Here is a 13504-nt window from a genome sequence, read left to right as displayed (position 1 = left end):
ACTGGCGCTGACTAGCTGACACTCGTGACATTTTAGAGCTGCAAAGTCAAAACCAGCATAGGGGCCGGCCTGGTGGCTCAGGCGGTTAGAGCTCCATGCTCCTAACTCTGAAGGCTGCCGGTTCGACTCCCACATGGGCCAGTAGGCTCTCAACCACAAGGTTGCCAGTTCAACTCCTGGAGTCCCGCGAGGGATGGTGGGCTGCGCCCCCTGCAACTAGCAACGGCAACTGGACCTGGAGCTGAGCTGCGCCCGACACAACTAAGGACAACAACTTGACTTGGAAAACAGGCCTGGAAGTACCCACTGTTCCCCAATAAAGTCCTGTTAAAAAAAAAAAAAAACCCAGCATAATGAGGGGTTTCCATCCCAGCCTCCCAGCCTCCCAGCCTCCCTGCTGGTCAGGAAAAGGAGCACACCCTCTGGCCCAGACACAGCCTGGACGGTGACCGGTTCCCACGGCCTGATGAATGCTGAAAAGCAGGTGATTTCTGAGGGACCTGGGAGGAGGCATGTGCACCCCGGGTGTAAAGTTTGTGCCCAAGTATGGGCTGTGCTGCTGGAGGAAGGTCAAGTCCTGACCCCACGTAAAGCCCGTGATCAGTAGCAGCCCACATTCACTGCCCATAGACAAAGGACAGTTTTTGCTCCCTTTCAACTCAAATTTCGAGCTCTCAGCAAGAAAGCTTGAGAAATTGGGGAGTATCAAGGATTGGAAATGAGCTGGGAAGGAGACGGAGGCTGAAATACAATTGGGACAGAAGGGAAAGAAGAAAGGGAAGAGGAGCAGAGTGGGGCTCAGGGTGGAAGAAACAGAGGAGGAAGAAAGAGAGTGGGGTGGGGTGAAGGCTGTTGTCACCTCTAAGGTTAAGCCGAGGTCCTTGTGCCTTGTTCTTCACTTCCCCGATGCCCCCTCAATCCACAGCCCCCCCGACTGGGCCGGCTCACCTAGGCCCAGTACCCTCGGCCGCCCCACAGAAGCTCACCTCGCAGGGAGCCCAAGAGCAAGGAGAGGTCCAGCAGCAGCAGGTGTGCGTAGCCACCTGGCACCCAGGACCAAGGTGTAGCGGAAGGCATGACAGAGCTGCAGGCGCCCAGCCCCTGAGAATTCGGCTTTATAACCCGTCTGGGAGGGGCAGCCAATGGGAACCGAGGCAAAGGGCTGTGCACTTCCCCAGGATGCGGAATCAAAGGAGTTTCTAATGCCTCGGGCTCGGCTCACCCCCACTGGCCTTACCGAGGGTGAAGGAAAGAGGGAGCCACATTCTTTCACGGGTTCTTTTGCTCTCACTTTCCCTAGCTTTTACATGGGACAATTGTGTCTGCCTTACTCAGGCCAAGGACTGGTGAGATTTGGGTAAGTATGTGAACCTGGAGGGTTGGGGCTCACGATGCCATGATCTTCCTTACTGAAGGGACTACAGTACTTCCCTGAATAAAGTGTGAGTCCAGCTGTTGAAGTCGCCTGATTTCATGGAAATGGCGATGCCTAGACTAATAAAGCACTGGCATATTTAGGTCTATCTTCCAGGCAGGCTGCATTTCAGATGAGATCGAGATTTTTATGAGGAATGTAATTTTTAAAACACTGAGCTGGAGAAAAAGTTTTGTAGCTTTGGCTTCAGGCTCCTCAGCAACCTTCGGCACACCCCAAAACCTGGGTCCACCCTTGCCCAACACCGGACTTCAAGAACGAACACATCCTTTCCTTTCTGTATTGTCCTCTCCCAGCTTAAGAACAGGAAACAAACTGAAATGGACGGCTGACTCCACAGGGTATGTAATTACTCCCCAGCCCAGCTCTGAACCCCGAGGAGGTTGTCACATACTCCGTCCCAGAACAACATGTGACCTTGATTGAGAGCTTTGCTATATTTCAGCCACCGTGCTAAACACTGGAACAATGTTATTCCATTTGATTCTCAAACAAAGGTCTTTATGGTCATTATTAAGATCTCCATTTTACTGATGAGAAAACGAAAAGGAAGCAAGCGGGCTCAGATGCCAAAGAGGATAAAAGGGCAGACTCAAGCCCAGATCTGCAGACTCTGTTGACCCTGTGTTCGTAAATGCAGACCCAGGGAAAAGGCCCGAGACTGAAAATCGACCTCCATGGTGAAGAAAAAAGGTGGGTCAGTCCAGTCTGGCATTTAGTGGAGTTTTTGAAGGGAGACTTCCATACAAGGCTTGTGTTAGGTGGCTGCAAGACGAAATGGATCCCAGCGTGGCTTGGTAGGTGCCAAAGATTCATATGGGGGTGGGGGGCATGGATTGTCTTAGGTACCAGTATGTGAATGCTACCAGCTACAGCAAATTACTACACATGCTTGACCAGGCCAGGACAGCGGCCTGTTCCCGGAACCAGCACATACTGTAGCAGGAGGCAAGGGATTGGTGATGATTTCTGTCAGAATGAACATTCATTGCAATCAAACTGTCTTTAAGGGGGGTTTGCAGCAAGCAACCTCCGTTCTGCCGCGGTCCAGCTCGTGGGATAGGCAGCGGTTCCATGATGGAGCAGTCTCTGCTCCACACCCTGCCACTGTGCCAGGGAAACACAAGTCTTGATGGGTCCCAAGAGCCTCCAAATCAGTGTCCAAGGACTGGAGGGCAGGATTCCTGCTGCCAGAGATGGCTCCTTCAGACACAGAAGTTCCCTAGCTCCAGATCTACATCATGGACAAGAATGGGTATGTCTCATCAGAAATTGTTTTGTATAATCTGCAAAGAACAAGGTTTTTACTAAATGATTCTTCTGGGACTCCATTTAGTCCTAATCCTGGTATGTTCTGGAGTGGACAGAGGAGGTGTGCCTCACTGCTGACCCAGCCCTGGGGATTCTTTTCTCTCCGCTCTCTGCAGCTTCTCCCTGATCCTCCTTCCGGTCGCCCAGTTGCCCAAGCTCCCCGAGGTCAGGGACTGCCTTAGCTCCTGTTCACAGCCCTTCATGCAGCAAAATAGGCAGACAAGACCCATGTTAGCCTGTGGGGGCTGAGGGACTCAACGTTGTGTGTTGTGCATGACTTGGGGGTGGGTGCAGATGACGTCAGACTCTTAAGGTGGGAGAGCATAAGTCCTTTTAATAAATATTGAACTAAGAAGAGAGGAGTTTGTTGCCCAAATCAGTAGCTTCGGGAATTCTTCAACTTGTTGGTGGTGATTGGCATGGATAAGACTTCCCAGGGAGTTAAGAATTAATTCTCATCAGAAAGATGAGATGGGGCAGTATGATTTCAGGAAAAGTGGGGAGGGCAACCATGAAAATGCAGAGAACACTGCATATTCAGAAAAAAACTGGCAGTTGTATATAGATGTGGCTTGGGATGGAGCATGGGATGAAGATGGAGGAAGGGAAGGGGAGGGGCAGAAAGATGAGACGGAGGAAGTAAATGTGGGGACAGATTGTAAAAGGGACTGGTGCCTTTCACTGGTGGGAACACTACACAGATGAAGCCACGTGTCATTCAGTTTTACTGGCCACCTCCCCTCCTTCTGACTTTTGGGAAGTCTGAGGATGGTTACCATGGTGAGGACCCTTTTTCTAGGTCTCTTAACATGGATTAGCCCAGTAGGGGTCACACAGACCCTCCATTCTGGCCGTGTGGATGGCACGGGAGGCCTGCTTTGGAATTGTGTGCAAAAGGGAAGATAAAGATAGTGAGAGATTAGACGATGAAGAGTCTGTCTCTTGAAAACCGAATATGAGGAGAGTCAACAGTGCACACTAGGGCCAAAAGTTAGACAAAGGCACACATCAGAGCCAGGGGTAAGCCCAGGCCGCAAGTGAGCAGAAGTAATGGACATTCAGAAACGAAGCAAAAGTTATGAATCAGTAGGAGTTATGAATAAACAGAAGTCACAAAACAAAGAAAGTGGGTTTAGAATGAGAGCAGTAGGAAAATAGGCAGGGTGACTATAAGAGACTAAGCCCTACAAGATAACTAGAACTAGCATGGCTGTGTATCCACAACCACATTTCAGGTCTCCTTGAGACCCGATCTGGGTGGTGTGTACATCTACTAATTCCCCATTATTTAAGGTAAACGGAATGAGGCATGGCATCTCTCATTTTTTCTGTGTTCTTTTCTATGACCCTTTCCTGGACTTCTACGCTTGCTCATCCTTCCTTTGGCCCCAAATAACGGTCTCAGCACATGAGTCTAAATGACCTTTTAACTCAGCTCTCCATAGCTAATTGTCTCTGTTTCTGTGTTTCAAGTGCAAATTCCTAGGAGAAGACTCTGTCTGGCTCAGCTCATGGTTTTGAACCAGGCCATGAACATTACAGGGGCTGAGTTGGCTGGTTCTTTGGTTCATCGAGGGGCATTAGAAACTGGAATATTAGCTCATCTAGGATGAAAGAGATTAGCAGAGGAAGGAGGCAGGGACTGGATCACCTCTGGATGTCTTAGCTCCAGAATTCTTCAAGTTCCACAGTGACTTCTCCGTCACCAGGTTTTCTTATATGGTGTGCTCAGATACTCACAGGCTTGGCTACAAAGTGCCAAACTGCTGGATTCAGGGAAGAGGTTTCCAGAACAGAACCCAGGGAAAGCCAGCCTGGGGAAGACTAGGATATAGAGTCCTATAAAGCCTTGGAAAAAAAGGATAAAAAAGTTGGAGGATAAGGCGTAAGGAGAGAATGTTCAGGCTTTACGATCCTGTTTCTCAGTACCCCAGTGAGGGGTGAGGCAGGGATGTGCCAGAAAGGTCAGATAATTGCAAAGAGTGGTGCTGCCAAACTTTAAACAACTGGTGGGTGGTATAAATAGCACCTCTTCCTTTCCACCAGTTTCCACTGCTTCTATCAACAAAAGTCTGACTCAATGTGATCCCATAGCCATTTCTCCAATCTCACTCCATATGAAGGAAAGGAACCATTGACAACATGCTTTTTCATGCTTTTCCCTCCTCCAAAGGAGCCCAGCCTCAGACCCAGAAATCCTAGTTTTATCCTACAACTAGGGCCAAGTAGAGTAGGCCTCCTGTGCAGCTTTTAACCCTTGGTGACCCTGCTTTCTCCAGCTGACCCAGAATCTTCAGCCAGCCGACTCCAGGGACTCTCTATAGACTTTTGTCCATGAGGCAGAGAGAGGCCCAGAAAAGGCAATTCCTTCTTTCCTTCATTCAGGAACATTTTATTATGTACCTATTATGTGGCAAACATGCTGCTAGGTCTTGGGAATACAGCAGTGACCAAGCCAGACATGGACCCTGCTTTCAAGGAACTTAGAGCTTAATGGAGGAGACAAACATCAAACATAATTACGAGAAAGATAACCACACCTATTGAGACCCAGCATGCCTCAATGTGGTCCGAGGGAGACCGGCAGGGAAGAAGTAGGTGAAGGCTAGGGGCTCTCTGCCACCCAGTCCCCCCCAGAGTTCCAGGTTTACACCGGGTAGATGTCTCACCACGTCCATCTCCTCAGCTTGGCTACTCTCTGGATAGAAGATACAGATCAAGGCTTTCAACTATCCCTCCTTGATCCCTTTTCTGTGCCCATGGCATATAAATTCTCCTCAGTTACCCATCTGTTTCCTACCATAACTATGATTGACATAGACTCTTTATGAAAAGACTGTTTACAGAAGTGGGCATGGTTAAGGAAACAAAAACAACAAAAAAAGGAAAGTTGGGGAATCCAGATTTTAGCAACAGCAAGAAATCATCATCCTTATGCTTAAGGGGACAGGGGAAGGAAAACACCTTACCATTGCCTGGCTGAGAGCTGGAGCTGAAGAAGAAAACACTCGACAGAAGCTTCATCATGGAAAGGCTCAGCCAGTGTCAGAGTGTCGTAGGAAGGGAATAGAAAGAACAAGTACTTCCCGCTCCTGCCCCCCACCATCTGTGTGTGTGTGTGTGTGTGTGTGTTTCCTCCTCCAGTCTTCCATTGGCTAAATCCAATCTGAAGCCAAACCCAACCACCACTTACGTGATCAAGTCAACAGAAGTCAGCCTTCTGGGGGTACAGGGCCAAAAAAAAGCCTAATTTAGAGAGCCAAACAGAAAATAACCAGCCAGTCACAGCTCACTGTCAAGAATACTTTAAGAAGAGAGTAGATAGCTTTTAAAATTTGTTACAAAGAGTATATATTATTTTGGTAATAAGATTTTTTTTTAATAGGGCAGAGAGCCCCGAGACACATCTTACACGTGGCAAACACGCAGCCTGTACTGGTGGTTTGATATGGGTTGTTGGAGGGCCAACCTACCTGACTGGTTACATGAAAACCTCAGAGCACAATCCATTGTGAGCCAATATGGCTTGTTTCTGAGGTTCTAGAATTCCCGGAGGCTGTGACTCAGCATTGGGAGCTTCTGCTCAGTTTTTCTTCACGGCTCTTGGGGGCCCCACACGAGGGTCCCCTCTTTCTTAAAATCCAGATGAAGTTTCTCTTACTCATGAGCTTTTACCTGCTTGGATCTGCCAGAGGTAAGTCTTTTACCTTGGCTAAAAGGCCTCTTTCAGTTGGTACAGCCCTTGAAGAAGGACGACCAGTATCTTAGTTACCCAAACCAGAGTGACTCAGAATCAGGGATAGCTAAACAAATTCATCTGTGAGCTGCTGCACCGGCTGATTCGTCCTAGTAATGACTTCACTCTCAGAAGAGCCCACTGGCTTGGCACAGTCCCATTCCTACTTCTTTCAGCCACTCAACACTTGGACCTGATGCTCTGTGAGATGAGAAGCTAGGTCTAGGGGTTCTGTGGAAGTCCAGTGAAGGCTTGTTCCAAAGAACTGAGCCCGAGATCCTATGTAGTTAATGTGGCAAGGAAAGACATAAGGAGGTGGGAACGCAACGTGCCCAGAAAGCCGTCTCAGAACCCAGCAGGGCCTGGGTCAGAGACCTTACATTTCTCTCCTTCACACCTATGTTCTGTCCCTCCACTTGTCTGTATTTCCTCTTTCAGGACCCCCATTCGTGGTGGGCTATGTTCCCTCCTTCCTCCTGTGGATGAGAAAGACCGTGAGCTCAGAGCTGTTGGTTAAACAACAGTGTTTTCTGTAATGTTGGTTCTCAGACATACTCTTTTTTGGCTTTCTTAGATTTTCAAAGGTTGACTCAGAAACATAGATATGTACTTACCAGAAGATAGTATGTACCAGCCACGTGGTGAAGCAGTGAGTTATAAACTATAAGAATGACTAAGATATCAGTGTTCCTTTTTCAAGCTTCCTATCAGAGATATTGTATTAAAGCTTCTGCTAACTATTGAAGAATCAGTCAAGCAGATATTTCTGTAACTTTTTAAAAATAAAAACCTTTAAAAATAAAAACCTAAAAGCCTTACTAAGTCCTACCTTTCCTTTATCAATATATTCTAATCCTAGTCATTCAGAAAGTCATAGACTGTAAAAACTGCAAATCACCCAGAATGAATATATGAATATATATGACAAATAAGTTCACAAACTTGCCCCCGGGCACTTACATTGGCAGCACTGTACACACAGTTCGGTCAGGTTTCATAACCTTGGTGTATCAGGGTCTCACAGGTATATCATGTCGACGAGTAGTGGTGTCTTGCTGAGTGGCATTCATTATTGTTGCATGTTTTTGCGTGCCATCGCGAGAATGTCTGAGCTTGAATTAAAGCAACAAACAAACATTAAATTTCTTGTTAAACTTGGCAAGACTGGAAGTGAAATCAGGGACATGTTAGTCCAAGTTTATCGGGATAATGCCATGAAGAAATAGCAGTGTACAAATGGATTCAACGTTTTTCTGAGGGGAGAGAACGCATCACTGATGAAAAGAGGTCAGGGCAGCGAGTAACGAGCAGAACTGACGAAAACATTGCAAAAATTCATCAAATTGTGCGTCAAAATCGTCAGCTGACTGTGAGGTGCATAACAAACCAAGTAAAACATCGGTAGAGAAACAGGAAAATCTTAACTGAAAATCTTGGCATGAAAAATGTGTGTCCTTTTTCATGTGCAAAAATGGTCCCGAAGGAGTTCACCGATGAACAAAAGCAAAGGAAAGTCGAAGTTTGCCACAACCTTTTGGAGAGGGTAGATGATGTTTTGGGCCGTGTTATCACTGGTGATGAAACATGGGTGTATCAATATGTTCCTGAAACAAAGCGTCAAAGTGCATAATGGAAGTCAGCCGATTCCCCATGACCAAAAATTTCTGTGAGTCCAAATCAAGAGTCAAAATGATGTGGCTAACTTTTTTTGATATCGAGGGATTATTCATTATGAATCTGTACCAACTGGACAAACAGTTAACCAAGTTTACTATTCAGCAGTGCTGAAAAGGCTGCGTGACAAAGTTAGACAACCTGAACTTTTCGCCAACAATTCTTGGTTCTTGCATCACGACAATGCACCAGCTCACACACACTGTCTGTGAGGGAGATTTTAGTCAGTGGACAAAAAGCTGTATTGGAACACCCTCCCTACTCACCTGATCTGGTCCCCAATGACTTCTTTCTTTACCTGAAGGTAAAGGAAATATTGAAAGGAAGACATTTTGATGACATTCAGGACATAAAGGGTAATACAATGACCGCTCTGATAGCCATTCCAGAAAAAGAGTTCCAAAACTGCTTTGAAGGGTGGACTAGGCTCTAGCATCAGTGCATAGCTTCCCAAGGAAAGTACTTGGAAGGTGACTGTAGTGATATGCAGCAATGAGGTATGTAGCACTTTTTCTAGGATGGGTTCACGAACTTAGTTGTCAGACCTCGCATGCCCATGTATACATATTCATATATGTATAACTCTTACAGAGCTAAAGTACTTTAGGGACTTACACTACCTCAGCCTCAAAGATCTTGTAATTCCTCTCAACTTGGCTAGGATTAATGACTCAGTTGTAGTTACTTGCCTTCCTCTAGGTTACTCAGTTGAATGAAAGCGTAATCATCAAATTCTCTGTTTGGTGCTACATTCAATGAAATTCATAAGGAATATTTGTTTGACAGTCGTTGACAAGATGGATTACTGGTAGAAGAGACTGTCCAGAAGAGAATGCCCAGCTAAGACTTTTGTAATTTCCAATGTAAGGTGGGGAGGAGAGAAAACTAAAATTAATTGAACACTTAGGCAATGGACTAGGCACTTCACATTTATCTTATTGAACACTCATGACAACTCCATGAAGTGGGTGTACATGTTATATCACAAAGAATCTCAAATCGGAGATACATAAGCAAATAATTTTTTATCTTAAAAATTAATAGCAACCTTACTTTGAGTCCCCAGCCCACATGGATTGGGGATTGAGTGTGGGAAAGAACTTGAAATTGCCAAATTAAGGTGTCTTAATCCCTTCTGATAATCTTTGTGTTCATGAGATATTTGTCATTTCTAGTTTAAAATTTATCTTGTCCAAAGGTAAAAATCTTCCACCCTTAATTTCAGCTACCATTACCCAGCTATTGAAAAAACTTAATTTCTCTCTCCCTCTTGTTATCTCTCTTCTTCTTGCCTTTCACTCACAGAGGAACTGGAGGGAGGGTTTGTGGTGAACTGCTGGTTACATGAGTGATGGTATGTTGATTTCCTGATGCTGGCTTTGTCAAGGAGGCACAGCATTTCCCTGCAGGTGCTTTTGGTGCATGGGCAAGTGGGCCTCCTGTGTATTTCTTAGTACTGTGGATCTTTAAATTCTTCCCTTTAATCCCAGAGGTGGACTCTGTGCGTTTCATTAACACCTCTGTCTTTCATGGTCTCTTGGATAATTAGCTGACTTCCGCCAACATATGTAACATCTTCATGTGCCTGATCTAGGCCCATAGGAAACGTAGGAATCCAATACCATTAGCGTTACTCCGTAGGAAAGTAGTCTTTACTCCGGAAACGCTTTCTCTCCCCTTGACAACCTCTCTTCTGTTTCTTCTCCATCCCAGGAGCATCAGGTCTGCCTGATGAGTCTCCTGGCTCGATGGATCATCAAGCTTCCATTCGGCAACTTTCAGGTGAGTACTTTTCACTTGCAAACCCTTCAGACAGTGAGGCTTTATATAAGGCTTCTTCGGGCAAGAACACTTTCAATGAGCACGCTTCAGGTGAGCACGCTTTAGTTGGAGGTGCTTCAGGGGAGCACGGTTCCGGTGAAGCTGCTTCAGGTGATCCCAAATCGGGTGTGAGTGAACATGCATCAGGTGAACAGCCTTCAGGTGGACAGCCTTCAGGAGAACAGCCTTCGGGAGAACAACCTTCAGTAGAACAGCCTTCGGGAGAACAGCCTTCGGGAGAACAGCCTTCAGTAGAACAGCCTTCAGATGAACAGCCTTCTGGTGGACAGCCTTCGGGTGAACAGCCTTCAGGTGGACAGCCTTCAGGTGAACAGCCTTCAGGTGGACAGCCTTCGGGTGGACAGCCTTCAGGTGAACAGCCTTCAGGTGAACAGCCTTCAGGTGGACAGCCTTCAGGTGGACAGCCTTCAGGTGAACAGCCTTCAGGTGGACAGCCTTCGGGAGAACAACCTTCAGGTGAACAGCCTTCGGGTGGACAGCCTTCAGGTGAACAGACTTCGGGTGGACAGCCTTCGGGTGGACAGCCTTCGGGAGAACAGCCTACAGGTGACCAGGTCTCAGGTGAAAAGCCATTGGCTGAACAGCCTTCAGGCAGTCCACCTTCAAGCACAGGTGAGCCACCTTTGGATGAGTGCCAGGCCTTAACTTCTGGTGGGACAGAGGCAACACATGAAAACCCCGAATTTTAAAGAAAGAGTGTAGAAGAAAGAATAGTTCACAAACAGCTACCCCCAAAACTCTCTTGACAATAATACCAGGAGGCAGGAGCAAGGTTTTGTGGGGCCCTGAAGGCTAAACAATTTGGAAGGCCCTCTTTAAGAAAAATAACACAAATACAAAATGCCAGTAGTCCCTCCAGCTTTACTCTACATATGGAATTATGGATACAAATGGCCACAGCTCCCCTTGGAAAGGGGTTTCTGGACGACTCACCTTCACGAGCTTCATGCTCAATCTGTTCCTTAACAAACTGTTAGAACGCTGTGCAAACTCTGTAAAGACATATCTAGCTCTGGAGCTGGAGGCTCTTTGTTCTTGTTTGTTTGAACATAGAAAGTAAAACGCGAAGAGACTGTTAGATCCAGAATTAATTTCCTAGGACAACTACAATTCTTTGGCTCTTACAAAAAAGGGGTTATTTGCAGAAGGAAAACGAGATCCCAGGTTTGATGCCTCAAATTTCTACCAGACATAAATCATATTTCACCCCATTGTATAAGTAGCAGTCTTCCAAATTTCCAGGTGAGAGAAGTGAGGTTAACATCACATGGCTAGAAAGTGGCAAACCTTGGATTCAAATATAGGTCTGACTCCAAAGCCCATATTCTTTCCACTTCTTATGCTTCCTTTACTAGGGAATTGGCAGTGGAGATCATAAAAGAGGCAATGTGGAAGCATTTCAAAGAGAATGCCCCTGTGAAAGGCCCTCTGTGACCTTATGGAAGGCCAATTTGAAAATGGAGAATGATATAGACTCTTTATGGGGTTTGCAACACTAGAGCATTTTAACAAAGCTTATTCATCAAATTTTACTTTGCGCTTTTGGGTGAGAATATGGTGAGGAGTGCAAACGGGAGCCAGTCATGTAATAAGTTCTTTGCTCCTGTTGAGTTAGAGCAGAAGGTCAGCTCATTATAAATGTCCAGGAAGTCAGCCCACGGGGCTATGAATTGGAGTAAAAGTCAGTATTAGAAAGATGAATTTGGCATTCATCAATGAAGATCATAGATGAAGCAGTAAGAAGGAAGGAATTTCCTCTGTTATGGGCGAGAGAATATGCTCCATCAGACACAGGGCCTTCAGGTCCCCAAGAAGAACCAATAAATGCCATGTGTTACATCCAGCCTACTTGGTGCCCATCATCCCTCCCCAGATACGTGACTCAAGACTACACACCTGATCCACAAAGGAATTTCATCAGGCTTTATTAAATTTTCAGACCCAGTGTTAAATTGCCACACATGCTCTTATATGAATGATCAAGGAAAATGTCTTCGTGGAGAGGGAACTTGTTCCACTCAGAAGTCCCAGCAGTGCATGTTAAAAAAGATCTTTGAAGGTATGTGGGGACTTCATGAGGCAATCTTTGCCAGAGAATACGTCAACCGAGTACTGATGGAGAGCAGTGTGGTGGGGCGCGGGGGCCTGAGCAGCGATCAAGCTGTGGTTCCCAGAAGCTTGGAGATTCAGGAGAACTTACTTTATCCTTTCAAGAATTAAGAATAGAATTCCAGCTATTGATGGAGAGGTAGAGCCCCTTCCCAGCAGGCCCGTGATATCTTAAAAGGAGGCAGGGAGACTGGCTGTCTCTTCCTATTAAAGAAATATGAATTGCCCTTTAAGCCATCGAGACATTGACTATAAGCTCTGGACTGTGTCTAGCTCGTTCATGGCTATGTATTCTTAGCACTTAGCACCATGTCCAGTACATGGGAGGGAGGCATTTAAGTAAATACTGAATACATGAATAAACAATTGTCTGTCTGTGTCCACAGGTTGCCAGACCTGAGTATATACGCACGCCTCTTTACCCTCCTACTCACTCCTCATCCCCCAAATAAGGGATTTCGGTTACTTCCATCCCATGAACCACACTGCCTGAATTCCCTTGTGGTTTGTCTGGTCCCTTATTAGACGGAGTGGGCAACTGATGGGGGAAAGCACCCAGATGAAGCAGATGGAAAGGGACAGGGAGGAAGAATATATAAATTGGAGGTCTTGGTCGTGCCTGCATGGGGACACTGGGGACCATGGGATGAAGGCTAAGGTTGGAGGATGAAGCCTGCTGCTCACTACGGTTTGTCCCTGCTTCTTTCAGGTGGAAAACTCCAATTCATGGTTCAGGGGTGTGAGAACATGTGCCCATCTATGAACCTCTTCTCCCATGGAACCAGGATGCAAATTATATGCTGTCGGAATCAACCTTTCTGCAACAAGATCTAGAAGCCTGTGCCTTTGCTACCAGTACTGACTGAGGCAGCAAAAATCCTCCATCAACCCCCTGGGCTCAATTTATATTTCGTTTCTTTTCAGGTCAACAACTAGTCAATCGCATGTCCTCTGCCTGAGTGTCAGATGAGGTGCTCAGATATCTTCCCTCTCCTATCCATGCCATCACACATACTTCTCTGTCCTCTGCCTTCCCTGTTCCCCAAACCCATCTCTCAACAGTCTTTTCTTTTCAAATAAATTCCACATGGTTAAAGAATATAGACTCCAGACACACTTCTTTTCCTGTCAGCCAGTTACAGGATCCTAAGTGTCCTTCCACTCCACACATTAAAGTGGATGCACTTTTAAACCACTCCATATTCATCAAAGTGAAGGGGTTCTCAGGGCAGAGACCACAAGAAGGAATACAAAGTAGGCATTAACCTTTGATGAGCTTAAACAATACTGAGGGTCCTTCTCTCTGACTCCCACCTTTCCATCCGTATAGAAACCTCATCCCCTTGTACTTATCATTGGGTGTCCAAAACTCACCCTTTCTTTGGCTCTTGAGACTT

At 46.2% G+C, this 13504-nt stretch overlaps 1 protein-coding gene across 1 annotated transcript; it reads left to right on the top strand.

Annotated features, from left to right (window-relative positions):
- Positions 1-6391: 6391 nt before the first annotated feature.
- ACRV1 (acrosomal vesicle protein 1) lies at positions 6392-12941 on the top strand. The gene is made up of 4 exons (XM_033098398.1): positions 6392-6440; positions 9870-10409; positions 11908-12057; positions 12817-12941. Exons 1-4 carry the CDS (start codon positions 6392-6394, stop codon positions 12939-12941), a joined length of 864 nt encoding a protein of 287 aa, XP_032954289.1.
- The last annotated feature ends 563 nt before the right edge of the window (positions 12942-13504 follow it).

The sequence above is a fragment of the Rhinolophus ferrumequinum genome, chromosome 25 (assembly GCF_004115265.2).
Source record: "Rhinolophus ferrumequinum isolate MPI-CBG mRhiFer1 chromosome 25, mRhiFer1_v1.p, whole genome shotgun sequence".
NCBI lineage: Eukaryota > Metazoa > Chordata > Mammalia > Chiroptera > Rhinolophidae > Rhinolophus > Rhinolophus ferrumequinum.
This window is presented reverse-complemented; position numbering and strand designations above follow the sequence as displayed.